The sequence below is a fragment of the Drosophila navojoa genome, chromosome X (assembly GCF_054131105.1).
Source record: "Drosophila navojoa isolate 15081-1374.11 chromosome X, UAZ_NAV_1.0, whole genome shotgun sequence".
NCBI classification, from domain to species: Eukaryota; Metazoa; Arthropoda; class Insecta; order Diptera; family Drosophilidae; genus Drosophila; species Drosophila navojoa.
In genome coordinates, this window is record NC_142895.1 from 6,953,632 (window position 1) to 6,969,765 (window position 16,134).

The 16,134-nt window shown below is 44.8% G+C and overlaps 2 protein-coding genes across 2 annotated transcripts in view; one reads left to right on the forward strand and one right to left on the reverse strand.

Moving 5' to 3' along the window:
* Positions 1 to 3,376: 3,376 nt before the first annotated feature.
* Positions 3,377 to 16,134, reverse strand: part of CCKLR-17D1 (Cholecystokinin-like receptor at 17D1) — a 29,104-nt gene continuing 16,346 nt past the window's right edge. Inside the window, exons 2-5 of the mRNA XM_089263841.1 lie at positions 11,635 to 11,835; positions 11,172 to 11,576; positions 5,009 to 5,300; positions 3,377 to 4,938 (exon numbers count right to left, since the gene is read on the reverse strand). Of these exons, the coding sequence (XP_089119967.1) occupies positions 4,527 to 4,938; positions 5,009 to 5,300; positions 11,172 to 11,576; positions 11,635 to 11,835 (1,310 nt within the window). The 3' untranslated portion in view covers positions 3,377 to 4,526. The remainder of the gene's footprint in view (positions 4,939 to 5,008; positions 5,301 to 11,171; positions 11,577 to 11,634; positions 11,836 to 16,134) is intronic.
* Positions 7,557 to 8,462, forward strand: LOC149090565 (uncharacterized). The gene is made up of 4 exons (XM_089263842.1): positions 7,557 to 7,727; positions 7,784 to 7,873; positions 7,931 to 8,218; positions 8,292 to 8,462. The coding sequence occupies exons 1-4, from the start codon at positions 7,670 to 7,672 to the stop codon at positions 8,369 to 8,371; spliced, it is 516 nt and encodes a 171-aa protein (XP_089119968.1). The 5' UTR covers positions 7,557 to 7,669; the 3' UTR covers positions 8,372 to 8,462.

A 16,134-nucleotide genomic window follows, 5' to 3' on the forward strand; every position in this document is an offset into this window, starting at 1 on the left:
TATGCCCATCATGTTGGCCATCATCATGAGAGATAACTTCGAATTTCTAGAATAGTAGAGAATTCTCAAATGTGTGCTTATAATTTATAAAGAAATTGCCACGCTGCTTGTCAATTTTCTGAATATCTTCTGTATTACTAAACCGATTTCAATGAAATTTTCAGCAGGTGATCTTCACGACAAGTGAAATCATTGTCAATTTTGGTAAATCTGATATGTCCATAACTTATTGATTATATTTGCAAGTGAACTTCAATTTATAGAATTTTGGAAAATAAAAATAAAAATAGAAATACAATTATATGAAGACCACATGACACTGAATGCAACAATATATAATAGCAATAATAGATGTAAAAGTTTTCTGTATTTCAAACAAACTTGTTCTCAAACTAAGCAACACTCTTGTGTATTAGGGTATTTAAATTTCGGCATGCCAAACTTTTGTGTTTTGTTTTCATTTCTTGCTTTCAGCACGTTTATTGTACATGGTATATGAGAAAAAAATTATATATATATATATATATATATATATATATATATATACATGTATGTATATACCTTAACAAATGTATATAATTTATTAATAATTGCCTTTTAGTTTCGGGCAACGGAAATGTGTGTTTGGGCCAGCCCTTTAATTAGTATTCATTCCTAGGCCCAGTCCTGGTGCAGCACTTCCAGGCTCTCCAGCCTCGAGCAGAGCACACTTCCGTTAGAGCATCTGGGCGCACCTGAGTGCTGGGTGCTGGGGGCGAGTGCGTGCCACACAGATTGTGGCAGGCTGTGACTGTGTCTATGGGCATGCCGCTAGCAATAAATGCTTAATAAATAAATAAGTTAATGCAGTTGCTGGGAACGAATGGGCCATTTTAATGTCAACCGGAACGGCTTGCTGTGCGGCAGATGGTGCGGGGCAGAGGCGAGGGGACGGGTGCCATTTATACAAGTGGAGCATTATGCATGTTTATTTGAATTTGAATTGCTTGGGAATTCGCACAGCTGCCTCAGGTAAGAAAAACAAAAATACGAAAACTGGGTCGCTCTTGAGCCAAGGACTGCGATCTTCCTGAACGTCTCTCTTTCCCCATCTCCCTCTCTCTCGCCCTGTCTGTCTGACGTGGCATCTATACTGCAGGTGCTTCAAGTGCTTGCTGGCCGTGATCTGATTACAATTCCAAGAAGGTTTCATCAGCGTGCAGCTGGGCGTCGTATCGCAGCGAAAACAAATACTAGATAATTCCCATTGCTGACGTCGCGTCGTGCGCCTTTGTCTTCGGCCCCCACGCCCCCCGCGCACGCCCCTCGCTTAGTGCCACGCACAGCCTCTGTTTGTTTGCATGCTGTGGCTGTACTCATTACGTGTAATAACTGTGGTAATTGTCACGTAGCCCCGGCCAACGACAACAACAACACCAACAACCACAACAACGGCATGGCAGAACGGCTAAGGACACTTGGCCAGCTGACGTCAGCTGGAGCGCGCGCGCGCTCCACTCTGATTGCGGGGGAGGGGGGGGGGGGGGCCTCGCAGCAAATGGGCCCATTGCAATTGTGACAAATCGAGGGACGAATGTGCTAATGGAATACACCACGATTCGACAGCGGCAGCTGCCATTCATGGCCCCAAGCATGGCCCCAAGCAGGCCCTGGCCTATTAATAAACAGCAAAACACAAACAGAAACGCACACAAGGGTACGCTTCTAGCTGTTTCCATCAGCAAACAATCAGCTTTTATCGAGTGCCCCAAATATGATCGCCCACAAAGGATATTGCACGACGCGGCCCCATCTATTTATTGCATATGCCTATGTATCAAGTGGAGCGGAAGCTGCTCGAAATGTCTCCATCTGGCTATATCTAGAGCAATCGAGCGAGCGGAGAACATAAATTCATGAGAATTGCATAGAAGAGACGTGCATAGCCAATGAGTAGGCCCATAGTTCTATGCGATTCTCATAAAAATATGATTTTAATTTATCTATGGGCATAGAAACTAAACAAGTTGAGGGTGTGTGTGTGTGTGTGTTTTATAATATAGATCCCATGTCTCTCATGACATCCTCATACAACTATCGATAATCTATATAATCTATACATATTATGATACACAATACATATACATATGTTGTTTATATAGATCCCTTGAAAAACTATCATATATATGTCATGTCCCAGGAAGAACTTATATAAGCTATCTGTCTTATATAGTATATATCAACAAAAATCTGAAAGCCATATATTTTACATATTATTACTAATGAGCATAATCAAAATCCTTTGATATACAACTTTGCAGAATACTTGGGGGCGTGGCAGATATGGATTAAATATAAGTTTTATGCTATATATATATACATGTGCATATACTAGCTCAGATGACATTATATATTACCAGGAATCCTCATTTGCAAAATTATCTATCATGTCTTATCGATAAATCATTTCATTTGCACACATACAAATCGATATAAATCCATATTTCATCATAATGAATAAACGAAATTTGTAATGCCATTTCGAATCGAGCTATTCATTATCATTCATTGTGTTTCATAAAAATCCACAGTCGCACATTCCAGTTCCCATTGACACATCCATATACACATCGCTGACTCTTCCTCTCCCTCTCTCTCTCTCTCTCTCTTGCCCTCTATGCGATTCTCATTAGCTTAAGTAAGCCAAGCCATGTCTTTTGCCACGTAATTGCATTGGCCATACCAAAAATATTTGCAGTTACTTTCAGTCTAATAAACAGTAATTGGAAGAACATATTCCCATTGTTGGGCAATGGAAAACAAATCCATTTCCATTAAAATGATTCGTCACGTCGCCTTATCTCTCTCGATTTCTAATCGTCCATCAACGTAATCAATGAGCTAGCATTTGGCAGCTATCCCTTTCAACGCCACTCGCAAAGCAACTGCACTGTGTGAAAGAGAGAGGGATAGAGAGAGAGAGAGCGAGAGCTCAGACCCATGCGGTCAGACGGTAATTGATTTCGGCTCGCACCCACTCGAGCACCCAGAGCTGCTGGCATAAGCATGTGCTTTGAGAGAGCATCTAGCCACACATCCTGTCGACTGGGCATTATTTATGGCACTGACGCTGCCTTTGTCTATCAGCGTTTGCAGCCAAACATGGCCAACGTGGCTAACGTGGCCAACATGGCCAGGACAGGCGGCTAACCAGCCAACACGCACAGCAACTTGAGCTGAGCTACGACGCGTCGCTGCTCATTAACTTCAAATGGGCAATCAATGGCAGGCAGGCAGTCATGGCTCATGAGTGCTCGAATTAATTCTCTGCGAATGCTGCCCGCCCCACCGACCTTACAGAGCCGAGCCTAAAAGTATGCCCCGGAATAAATCGCGCTTTTGGTATTTTCATAAAACACATTTATTGCTATTTTACATTTGAATTGCTGAATTTGCACTTCGTAAGTTCGTTGAGGTGTACTGAAGTGAAAATATTGAAACTCGCTAACACGCAGACGTAATTCATACACATATATATATGCGGTAATATCTTCTGATGCTCGTATGTATGTATAGGTACTACAATTATTTAGTTGATTTGGAAATTCATTGTTTGCGACACTCGAACTTCGCATCTTAAGCGCGAGTCACACAGAAACGTGAACCAGCTCTACTTAAATGTAAATTAATTCGCCTGGAAGTTACGACAAAAATCTCGAAACACTAAGCTAACTTGACAAATAGTTTTGACGGACGGTTTGAAACGCGCCAAGGTTTGGTTTTTGGGTTCGCCCCCAAGAAGGAATATATTCTGTTTAAGATCTAAGAGATTTTTCTTTGTTTCCGTTTTCTTTTTTTTTCACTCTGTTTAAATACATTGATTCATACATATATTTAGTTTACTTTCGTAATACTTTGTGGGCTTTTGCGGTTGTTGAAGTTTCAAGTAAACAGTTTTATGCACTTGTCAAATGCAATTTCTAGTTCGACTTGATCTTGCTTACGGCTATAATAAATTGGTTTTCAAATAGATTTGAATCTTTAAAATTGTCGATTATTCTTACTCTTGATTGCGTATATAGTATATATATATAGTAATTATATTTTATACATACATATATATATATAAAAAAAAAGACATTTGTATAAACACTGAAACGCTGCCAGGATAAGTCCAACAATTTACATATAACAATTAGATATTACAATAAAAGACAGATTAATAATACAAATAGAGTTTAGTTGGTTTCACGCATTGAAACCCAATATATATATATGCACATATTCATATACATATGTATATCTCGTTCATCCATGCCAAAGCACAACTTACTTGGAGTAGAATCGTTGACAACCACAGTTTCAGTTTCTTGCACATCACATACATAGTTCTAGGGGTCTAGTCTACTCTACAGCGACTCCGTCTCCATTAGCCCCTCGTTCGTGCCATTGCCCACACGCACATCCCTGTCCCTATCCCTATCCCTATCTCTATCTCTATCTCTCAGCGAACGCAGCTTCATTGACGTCTGCTGACGTCGACTGCCTCAGAGTCGCGGACTCTCCAGTATGGTGTGGCTAGACATCACCGAATTGGCCAGCGCAATCGAATTACCGGCCACGGACAAGTTCGTCTTGTTGTTGGAGCGCCGACGACAGAACCCGAAACGTCCCCCATTGCACAGCCGCATGCCCTTGAAGGTGTCCACAAAGGCGCGCCGGAAGCTGGCGTTCATGAAGCAATAGGTAATCGGATTGCAGCAGCTGGAGGAATAGGCCAGCAGCTGCAGGAAGCTAATGGCCGTATAGTCCACATACTCATACACCACGGGTCCAATCAGCATCGTCATTGTGTTGATCACATACAGCGGCGTCCAGCAGATGAAGAACTCCAGCACCAGCACGAACAGCATCTTCACCACGCGCTTCTTGCTCTCCAGGCTCTTGCTCTCATTCGATCTGCGGGCAAACGCATCGAAACCTTAGACAGCTGCTGAAGCGCTCTCAAGTGGCTCTCAGTGGCACTCACCTGCGCAGCGTCGCCTCCGTGACGCGCAAGCTGGGCGTGGACAACGACTTACGCCTCTCCCCATCCTTGGCTGAGCTCAGGTACAGCTGCTGCTGCTGCTGCTGCTGCCTCATGGTGGTCATTCGCTGCAGTCGGCCGCAGCATTCGCCGGACACGCTGAGCTGCTGCTGCTGCTGCTGCTGCTGTTGTCGCACCGACTTGACCGAAGCACTGCGCATGCAATAGAGATGCCGTCGGCCGTCGCACGAGCCGAACAGGCGACGCTTGCTCCCGCCGTGATTGTATCCATCAGCTGAAAGTGAACAAAGGTAGATATACATATATATATATTAGCCTTATGTATTCCGTAAAGTAATATAGAGCAGGTCTATAGAGATCAATATGACTCCCGGCTCGAACCATGCTCAAGTAAGTACTAGGATGTGACTAGGGTTTGACTATGATTTGACTAGGGTATATCCATTGCCATTCCCAACATTCTACTCTTCTAAAGAGCGACAGATGGACGGATAGAGTGATGTATGGAGGAATAGAAGGTGGGATAGAAGCCGGAATGAATGGCCGCACGGACGAATGCACGGTAAAGCAATGGACGGCCGTGGCTTGACCGATTCAGCTTGCCATTCAAATACAGCTTACATATACTTGATGTCATCCGGTACGTCTGCTTCTGAACATAACCCAAATTCCCATTGTCGTTGAGTCCTAGAGGTTCCGTAATGCCATGCAAATCATATACTAAATATATGGAACTCCTCCTTTGTGCTTCTGCTGATATTTGCATGCAATTTAAAAACGCTGTACATGCAACAGTGGGGAGAAGTGGGTAGGGAAGGCCAAAAAGAAAGCGAAACAGCAAAGAATAACAAATATGGGCAAGTCAACATGAGGCACAACATTTCGCTGTAGCAAGTCAAAGGCAAAGGCAAAGGCAAAGGCAAAGGCGCTTTTAAATGCGACTCAATGTGGAGTGCTATAAATCATCATTTCTGACATAGCACTCACATAACTGTACATGTGTATGGCATAAAGTCTTCTGTGTGTGTGTGCTCTGAATCCAATGGCTTTGAGCTGAGCGTGTCCGGGGGGAGCGGCTGTGGTGGGGCCGTGTCTAAGTGATTAGATGATTCTCGGAGTTGAGTTTAATGCTAGCAGGGATTGATTCAACTGTTTATAATCACAAGCCAAGAGCTCGCATGTTTGCTAATGGAAACACAGATTTGCATGCGCCAGAACTTAAGTTGAGCATTGACGGGGGGCCTGCACGACCAGCAGATGCCCTGCAATCGCTGCAAGATTTCCTCTTGTCGGCCACCAAGTCTGACACCTGTCAGCCACATGCAAAAGCCTTTGGCGAGAGCCGAGACAGGGTATCCGCAGAGAGATAAGGTTCTGCTGCATGGATGGCAGCTTGGCTGGCCTTGAAGTTGCCTAATGGAAAGTCCAATAAGCGAGCGCTCGCTCCACCTTTGGCTGACAGCCGGCGTGTGTGGCTTATCAACTGCAGCTGGACGGACCCGCATGCACCTGGTCGTCAACTGGGTGGGTGTATGGAATGCGTATGGTTAGCCTGCCGAATAATGCTCGCTGGTTGGTTGTAATTAGCCGATTAGCAGGGTGTTCGTTGGAGCCGTTGAGCCATCGGAGCAGATGCAGCAAACCGTGTTCCCTGTTCCGCATCACCTTTTTGGCATTGTGCGTCCGACTCGTTTATGGCACGTGGCGAATGCTGCCGGCTGCGATGCTGCAGCTCTTTGCACAGCCCGTTATCCGTTAGCCGTTACCCGTTACCCGTTTACGGTTACTGCGCGCCGTGGCACAAAGGCCGTGCCGCAAGCCATGCGCTGGCCAAGCGCTTATGTCCTCTGTGGGACGAACACTGCCTCAAGCTAGGCAAATGGGTGGCAGCTGGGCGGCTCAGCGCGCTTCAGCTGGCTATTGGAGCATCGCGGTGCGCATACATATTGCATCGACGGTGAAAGCTCTTTAAATTTAAGGGGCGAATGGAAAATTGCGTTAAACCCACGGGAAATCTTTCCTGATGCAGTTGCAAAAGTCCCAGAGAATTGTTAGACATTAAATGAGAGAACCAATTGGGAAATCGCTGCAGATGGAGTTGGAAAAATTTCCAAAAAATTCCTGAAGATGAAAGATTCAATTAGAAAATCCTTATCGATGCAGCTGTTTTGCAGCTTCCAAATAATTCCTAGCCAACTAGGATGGAGATGGAAAAGTCCTCAAAAATTCCTTAACTATAAATGTGGGATTCAAATAGAAAATCCTTGCAGATGGAGTTGGAAAATTCCCGAAAAATTCCTGAATTGAAAGATTCAATCAGAAAACCCTTATCTATGCAGCTGCAAAAGTCCTAAATTGGTCTTACCCTTATTCTAGGCAGACCCAAAAGTTTGGTTTCAACTCTTGAGCGACCTCTGAGCAGCTGACTGTCATCATTCTGAGCCCCCCATGTAGACATAATTCAGTTAGCTCACATGGGTTCATCAGTAGTGTAAGCAGATTCGAGTCAAGTCCTCAATATGAGAAACACCCTTTGAGCCTAAGCACTCACAGCTTCATTTCAAAATAATATTCGACAAAGTCGAAAGTCAAATCAAAATTTAATTCTGCTCAAAATATATATATATTTTTTTTTAGGCGAAAATGTGTAACTGGCGCTTCTGTCTGCAGATCTCCCTATTTCTAGTGATTTTGGCATGGGGTAAGTGGAGCGCAACCCATTTGGCGTAGAGCCCCTCACAGATTTCCTGCTTACAGCGTCCATTTGCATTAAGATGTCGTGTGATCAGCTGATGAAGCCGTCTGAAAACGACCGTGAAGCAAAGAGCGCTACAGAGAATAACATGGGTAAGTTTTGGTTCACACGGTTGCACTACACTAAATGGTTCCCGGTGTACGCCGCAGAACCGGACCTGTATCCGTACGACCTGCTGGCCGGCAATCAGGAGGAGGATCGCGTCTTCGACAATGGCTACAGCCTTCGGCTGCTGCACCTGATCTACCGCACCGTCATGCACAGCACCAACGACCGCCGCCGCCAGGGGGAGTTCGAGAGGCGTGTGGCTAACGCACACAAGTTTGCGGCACTGGCTGCGGCAGCTGCTAAAGATCGGATGGCGGCGGGCCTACGTCGGATCAGTGCCGGCGATGACGAGATGCCCATCAATATGCGGCGCACTATAGATGCCCCAGGTGAGAGCCGGTAGTAGCCAAAAACACCCGCAGCTCACAAATCTCTCTCTCTCTCTCTCTCTTTGTTCAACAGAGTTGGCAGCAGCCGACGACTACAACTTGGTGCACATTACGGAGCCCTGTAAGGCGTCCAAGTCAAATGGAGACTCTTGATTTGCATTTCTCCATAGTTATGTTTATATATTTTGTTTTAGCTTCAATAAAGGCAGCCAAGGCTGAGCGTTAAGATTGAAATGCCGGCAAAGTATTTTTAGAATTTACAAACGGAAATTGCCAAAGGCTGTAAAAAGTTCGCCAGTGTAATTCCTAATGGAACATGTGCAGCTCAGTCCACTTGACTGCTTAATGCTCGCTCATTGGGATAGGAAGTCAATGAGTGAGGAGCCCAGCATGTCTCTACAGTGATATAAACAGAGAAAAGACTTCTGGCTGAATACGTTCTATATGATCTTTTTATAGAATGTCCGTCTGATCGTCTGTCCATCCATCTATCTAATGTCTGTAAGTCTGTTCGTCCGTCTGTCTATCTATCTGCCTGTCCGTCCGTCAATCCGTGAGTCTGTCTACCTATCTAATTTACCTATCTAGCTGTCTGCCTATCCGTCTTTCGGTGAGTCTGTTTATTTAGCCACCCGTCAGTCCATCCCTCCGTCTGTCAATCTGTTTGTCCTTCTTTCGCTCCATCTGTTAACTTGTATATCCATCTATATAGCTATCCGTCCGTCAATTCATCTATCAATATGTCCTTCTGATCGTATCTCCGTCAATCCATACGTCCATACGTCTATCAATCCATCTGTCTATCTATTCATTCAGCTGTCCGTCCGTACACCTATCTATCCGTCTATCTATTTAACTGTCCTTCCATCTCTCTCTCCGTCCGTCCATCATTCTGTCTATGCGTCTATACTACAGTCTACCGAACAATTTCGTCGCTACTGACGACAGACTTCCTTCCAAGAACTAGCCCAAAATCGTTTGTCCACGCTCACTGAAGGCGTGTCACATCAGGTAAAGCTGTTTAGGAGCTGGAGTTAAGATACGGGACAGTTAAAGTGCTGTCTCCTTCCTCACTCCCTTTTTCACGCAGCGTGAATGAGTATTATTCAGTTGGCAACGCCCGGCTGACTTGTTCATTAAGCGCAAGAGCTTACAAAGTTGAGAAACAGATTAAGAATTCATCTTTTCCCATTGCCAATGAATAATATATATCTAACTTGCGCAGCTAAGTCTTCGTGGGTAATTAAAACACGCCAAAAATTTTGAGCTCTCCATTGCATATGACGAACGTGAGATACTCCTCAGTAAGAGAGCAACTGCATGTGTGAGAAATGAGCTAGAGCTCAGCCGGAGCTCAGCTGGAAATGCGACTAAATTGTGGCTACCCGTTGCAGGGCTTTAATGAGCGGCGCAGCAACGGCAAATATTACGAGTTTAGGGCTCTAATTATATTAGACTTGGTTATGCAAATTACGTACGAGCGCACCAAAGCCCTGCGTTGAGTGTAATAAAACATTTGCGCCACCTCCTCCGGCCGGGACTCGACCTGGGTAGGACTCCAGTGGCTTGGCTGTCAGTTCTGCCTTCCAAATTTATGACACAAAAATGTTAAGTGCTGGCCGTAAATTGGATAGGTTTAAAAAGTAAAAAACAAAATAAACTTTAATAAAAATATATCATCAACTGGCGAGGCATTTGTCGCTCTCTTTCTCTCTCTCTCTCTCTCTCTCTCTCTGTTCAAGGTGCTCTTTGCGGTCATGTGTGCGTCATGTGAGAATGTGTCACCATGTGCCGGGTATAGCCAGCAATCTGGTCGCACTAATTTGCACTGGGACTTTTGGGTCGATAAAGGAGATAACGGGGCATTTAACGAGCGTTTAAATGCTCGACCCCAGCATAAATTACGATATTTGCTTTGGCCCTTTCGTCCGTTTCGAAGCCCGTTTAAAATGCGGAAACGGAAATGGAACTGCGACTTCAAACTTGACAGCGGCATCCTTTTACGGCCACAGCCCGTCCCTGATAATTCATTAACTTGGGCCTCAGCTCCACTCCCGCAGCGTAGCGCAGCGCAACTTTATGCTAATATGCGATTTCTGTTTACCTCACTTAAAGAGCAGCCGAGAGCAGAGCTGTATTTGGGGCGGGGCATACTTTCGGGCGCCCGCTGAAAAAGAACTAAGCGCATTACATTTTATTGGCACACACACACACGCATATAACTAAGCAAACCTCTAATTAACGCGAATAATGTTGACTGAGACGTACCGAGGGACTGAGTCGAGTCGAGAGCCTGACGAACTATGAAATGTTTTAGGTTTATGAGCCCACTCAAAGTAGGCTTTAAATCTTAATTGATTGACAGCTAACAAGAGACTCAGACTGAGAGAGAGAGAGAGAGAGAGAGAGAGAGAGAGAGAGAGAGAGAGAGAGAGAGAGAGAGAGAGAGAGAGAGGGAGAGAGTGAGTGAGAGTGTCGAAAATTCAAATGGCAAACATTTAGGCAATACTGGTTAAGCTGCAGCTCAGTGTGCGGCACGTTTTATAGTTAAAGCATTTAAAGCTCTGCAATGTCGTTGCGAATGAAAGGCCATTTGAGTGGCTCACTTGAATTTATCAAATGCTCGAAATCAAATTGAATTCAACGGCAGCCGATTCATCGCCACACACGCTCAGAGAGCGGCCGATGCGGCGTATGAGTGACGCGGTTAGTTAGCCATGCGGCAGAGCTAAAGTAGGATGTTGAATCACATTTTACGCCTGGCTGATTTTTCCATGCAAATTGTCAGTGTGTGCGTGTGGGCGTGTGGGCGCGGCAGAAAATACTTTAGCAGCGTCGGCGAGCAGAAAACTGCGGCAATTGAAGCTGTCGACCGCTGACTTTCAACAGCCAAGCGAGAGAGAGCGAGAGGGAGAGGAAGGAAGACACAGCGTGCTGGCTCTCTTTGACTCACCATAATAATATTGGCTTGCTCCACATTGTTGCTGCTGCTGCTGGTGTTGCTGCTGCTGCTGCTGTAGCAGCATGTCCAGCTGGGCAGCACTGTCGGCGGCCAGCGCCTCCTGGCGCATCTGCATGCGCATTAGATAGTTGGAGCTGCCGAAGGTGCGACGGCTGCCGCTGCAGCTGTTGTTGTTGCTGCTGCTGCTGGTGGTCAGGCCGACGTCGGGGCCGCTGCTGCCAAAGTTCATGGCGCGCTCGTTGCGCATGCTCACATAGAGCGTGCGCGTGATGAACATGTAGGCAAAGCTCAGGGCGAGCAGCGGCAGCACCAGCAGCGCCAGGTCCAGGAAGATATTGTAGGCACGCTCATAGCCCAAGGAGCCGACGGGCCACTGCTCGCGGCACTTGCGCAATCCTGTCAAATAGAGCAAGGGCTAAGAGACGAGGCCAGAGCGAACGCACGGCTTACTCACCCTGGCGACTGGTGGGCATCAGTTGGCTAAATACCGCAATGGGCGTCATGCACACCAGGCTGCCCAGCCAGATGAATGCGATGATCTTGTTGGCATGGTTGATCGTCTGCCAGGTGCGCGATCGGAGCGGATGGCAAATGGCGTAGTAGCGCTCGCAGGATATCGCCACCAGAGTCCACGAGGAGACGGCCACAGAGGCGGCTGCAACGAGCAGAAGCAGAGCAACTGTATTTTAATGATTTATTTGGTATTAAAGGAAAAAATATCAGCTTTAGTTTCTTAAATGCAAAAGCGCGACGCCTTATTTGCGATATTTGTCTCACGAAAATCATCGTTCATTTGAGCTGCAGATATCGATAGCTAATTTGTCGCTCATCGATAAGTCATCGCAGTTCATTTGACTATTTGAATTCCTTACAGCTTCAGCTCTTATAGTTCATTTGACTGAATAAAAATGTTCAACCAGTTCAAAATTTTCAATTTTCACGTTCACGAAACACGAGTTGCGTATTTTTGTTTATTTTTTTTGCTCAGCTCACATTAAAATGCTAATTTATGCCGACTCTAACTAGGCTTGCGTTCTGCGGGTTGCCGGCTGCTGGGCATAACAAATGTGATCCATTTGAGCACGGCCAACGATAATGATAATGGCCAAATGTTGGCACGCGCTAACGTTATTTGCATGCCGCCTGCCGGCTGCCCCCAGCATAATGAAGTCAAGCCACCTTCAGCTCTTGGCCAACAGCGTGCAGCATTCATCATTGCCAATGCCTAGTTGGTATAGGACTGCTCAATTTGAACTACCTGCTGATGGTGTTGCTGCTCCTCGCCCTCCCCCGTCTCCCACTCCTGCTCCGGCCGCTGATGAGCCAGTCAAAGAGCAGAGGGCAGCGAGGAGTCGAGTTTCTGTCTGTTGACTTACGTGCAAAATCAAAAAAACACAAAGTAAGAAAATACATACATATATATACAATGTATGTATATGTAAGTGTGTGTGTGAGTGTAGGTATACAAAATTAGGCTTTTACGTTACGTCAGAAGCCGCTTTGCATTCGTTGGCATGCAGATAGAAAGCAAACAGTGACACAGACACACGACTGTGTGTATGTGTGTGCGTGCATGCGTGTGTGTGTGTGTGTGGGAGAGTAACTAGTTGGGCTGGAGAATCGGCACAAGGGATTAAGGCCGTGTGCCGAGAGCGACTTTGGTGTTTGCAGCCGTCGCAACTGTTTTTTCGCAGTCCAAAAGGAAATGTATGTGAGTGTGTGTGTATGTGTGTGTGGTTGTTGTTGCTGCTTCAGCGGCAACCCATTAGCTGAGCGTGGCCAAAATTGCTAAACAAGCCAAGCTCATTAACAAAGCAACAAAATTAAATTTAGCTACGTCGCCGCATCGCCGCTTCTGACCATGGTTCAATGAGTCCGCCCACAAATAAACATGCAAATTTTATGGAAATGATAAATATAGGAAAAGTGACGATAGGCAGAGGGAGAGCGGGGAAGAGAGAGAGAGAGAGAGAGAGAGAGAGAGAGAGAGAGAGAGAGCTAGAGCGATAGCGAGCCCATTCCCAATCAGAATCTATGTAGCATCGCCTATTGAGCAATTCCCCTGGCATTCCGTTGGCTGAGCGTGTTGCAAAATAAACTCGGCCCAAAAGATTTCACAATAAATGTAAATAAAATTTAAGTAATTGTTTTTTATTTTGCGCACGTCGCACAATTGAAAGATATTATTACTCCCAGCTCCCACACACACACACACACACACGTACACGCCCAGCGTCCAGAGGCGCCTTAAGTGAACATTAAAGCAAATTTCCATTGAGGTGCTCAAATTTAAGGAATTTTAATGCAAGAAGTTTATTGCGAAATCGTTATTTAGTATGTTTTCATTTTAGGTGTAGGTGCTGAGAGTAGCTCGGAATATATTGATGGCTCGCCCTAAGTAAGCCCGACTCAGACTTGAGGCTTGAGCCTTGAGCCTTGACCTCTTGAGCGGTATTATCGCATTTTTCCATAATGTTATTTCTATTTTTGCATCGATCTGAGCTGAAAGCTTCTTAGGGCCATCCAAATAATATAAAGTGTACTTAAGCCTAAATTCGATTAAATTTTATTTGCTTTTTTATGCCCGGAACCCGTTGAAATTGCGCACTGAGGGTATATAGGTTTTCTGGAAGTGCATGTAGATGCCATAAAGTGGTACATAGATATTTGACTGATAAGGGCCATGAGTTGACTTGGCCTAGGTCTGTTCCTTTGTGAGGGTACCCGTCTGTCCGGCCGTCTGTCGGCCTATATGAACGCAGCTATGTGTTGAATACATATATAAATAAATTCTTATAATTTCTTCGATAATTCCATGAATTGCATGACTATCGATATTTATCGATAGACATATTTCAAGTACTAAAGTCATGTTCTTTCACAAATACACACATCTGGATGTCATTATCATGATTTAATGCCTTTATCTAATTATACTATGCAGCATGAGCTTTAAAGATAATAATCGATGGACGTATTTCAAATTTTACAGACTTGTGCCATAGCACATGCACACATCGTAAATATTATGGTTAGTTCTCTGAAAATTTGATATAGAAAGTTGATCTATATGAAAAGTTTGTCAATAATTTCCCATTTGCGAAGGTCATACGCAGCACGCAGAGCGCTTGTTTGTACATATGTGTGTATGTGTCTGTGTGTGAGTCAGTGTTGTTTACTATGGGTGTATAGAAGCAGTGAAGATTGGTTAGAGGTACAGCTCTGTCCAAAGTTCCGGGTATTCGCGAGTCGGTCACTCCCAGCTGGAAAGCTTTCTTCCTTATTTTTCGTTTACAGAATTGTCAAAATACGGCGCAAATTGTTCGTGCCTCGAATTACAAAAATTATTGATTCGCTGTCAGCTTTAGTTCGCCTTACACTTTGATTGAGCCTACAGCCTTAATTCGCTGTATAATTGACTCTGGTTAGATTTATAGCATAGATAAACGAGCTTGTTGTATTTAAACTCACAAGACGCCTAGCTCACAGAGTGCACGGAATAGGTATATCAAGTGAAGCCCCAATTAAACCATGAATGCAAATTATGTCCACATTAACATGATATATAGTATTATTGGCTTCGACACCCAATGTTTTATTTTGTATTTTGCTTGCCCCCGAAATACACACATACATACGTTGTTATCTGTGTTCGTGTCGCATGTCGAGCTTTGTTATTGGCCCGTAAGTTCGTTTGACCTATTGGGATTTGAGTTAAACATTGAAAATATGCTCCAATTGGCTTTTTATGTATAAAAATTGGTTTATTGCTTGTTAAATTTGGCTTACTTGTGGACCGGCGGGACAGTGCAGAGTGCAGAGCAGAGAGCCCCTTCGACTACGGCGGGAACGCAGTGCCCACTGGCGACTGGCAACTGCCGACTGGCAACTGGGATTGATATTTCTGGCTCGAATGCAGGCTCATTGAATTGTAAATTGCTGAAATGGAGTTGCGTGTGGGCAGCGGCAATAGCAACAGCGGTCGAAACGGTCCCGGTACGGGCACTGGCTGTGGCAGGTAATGCTTATGCAGCTTAGTCGTTTCTCATTTCTCAATTCCCATTACTCCCGCTGCTGTTGTTCGTGCTGCTGTTTTTAGTTTGGCATGTGTTGCATGCTGCACGGTCCCCAACGCCCCCAGAGCCCCACCCATACGCCCACGTGCTCGCTCGCCCACGCATGTTGTTTCTGAACATTCCATTTCGATCCATTTCATTTCGTGTGGATGGCGGCTGATTACGCCTTGCTCCGCCATTAGCCATAATTTTTCACGTTGTCGCTGTCATTTGGCCACAGACATTGCGGCCGCTAATTTCACTTGCCTCGACTCGACTCTGGTATGGTCGAATGTCCGTTTCATGCACAGACGATCAACCAGACAAGATTGGCTAAACGCAAAGGTCGGCGCCTCATTTGGATTTTAGCTCTCGCATATTGATTTTGTTGAAATCATGGCATTTTGTTTGACTACCTACTGGGTTCGGCTTTGAATAGCCCAGAAAATACTATTACATAGGCGAAGCCATTTGTTTTCAAGGAGACTTGAGAGACGTTTTGCATAAAACAATTACACAAGCCAAAAGATGTGGGAGACTATATTAATTGAGAGACTATATCAGAGACTTTTTCCTGCTTTCAGCTTTTTCGAATCAAGTCAAAATTTCTATTAAAAAATGTTATATGTAATGTGCCCAAAATATATGTGTTGCTGGAAGTTTCTGATAAATTTTGGTGTTATGTTGGCGTGTTCACTGTTATGTTAACAAGTCTTCTGCTCGCTGTTAGTCGTCTGTTTATCTTTTTCCTGTTAACCTAAGTATGTTCTGTTAAGTACTTTTATGCTAGCCTCTGATCTGCGGATATCTGCTCTGTTACCATGTACTCTGTTAGCTACTTTTCAACAACATTGTGTTCTGCTAGCATGCTGTCTGTTAGCCTGTGTTCTATTATAGTG

Excerpts from the sequence above, each read along its gene's own strand:
- LOC149090565 (XM_089263842.1), top strand. The coding sequence starts at position 7,670 with ATGTGTAACTGGCGCTTCTGTCTGCAGATCTCCCTATTTCTAGTGATT. Across the intron at positions 7,728-7,783 it reads TCTAGTGATTTTGGCATGGG|CGTCCATTTGCATTAAGATG; the intron begins GTAAGTGGAGCG and ends TCCTGCTTACAG. Across the intron at positions 8,219-8,291 it reads GCGCACTATAGATGCCCCAG|AGTTGGCAGCAGCCGACGAC; the intron begins GTGAGAGCCGGT and ends TTTGTTCAACAG.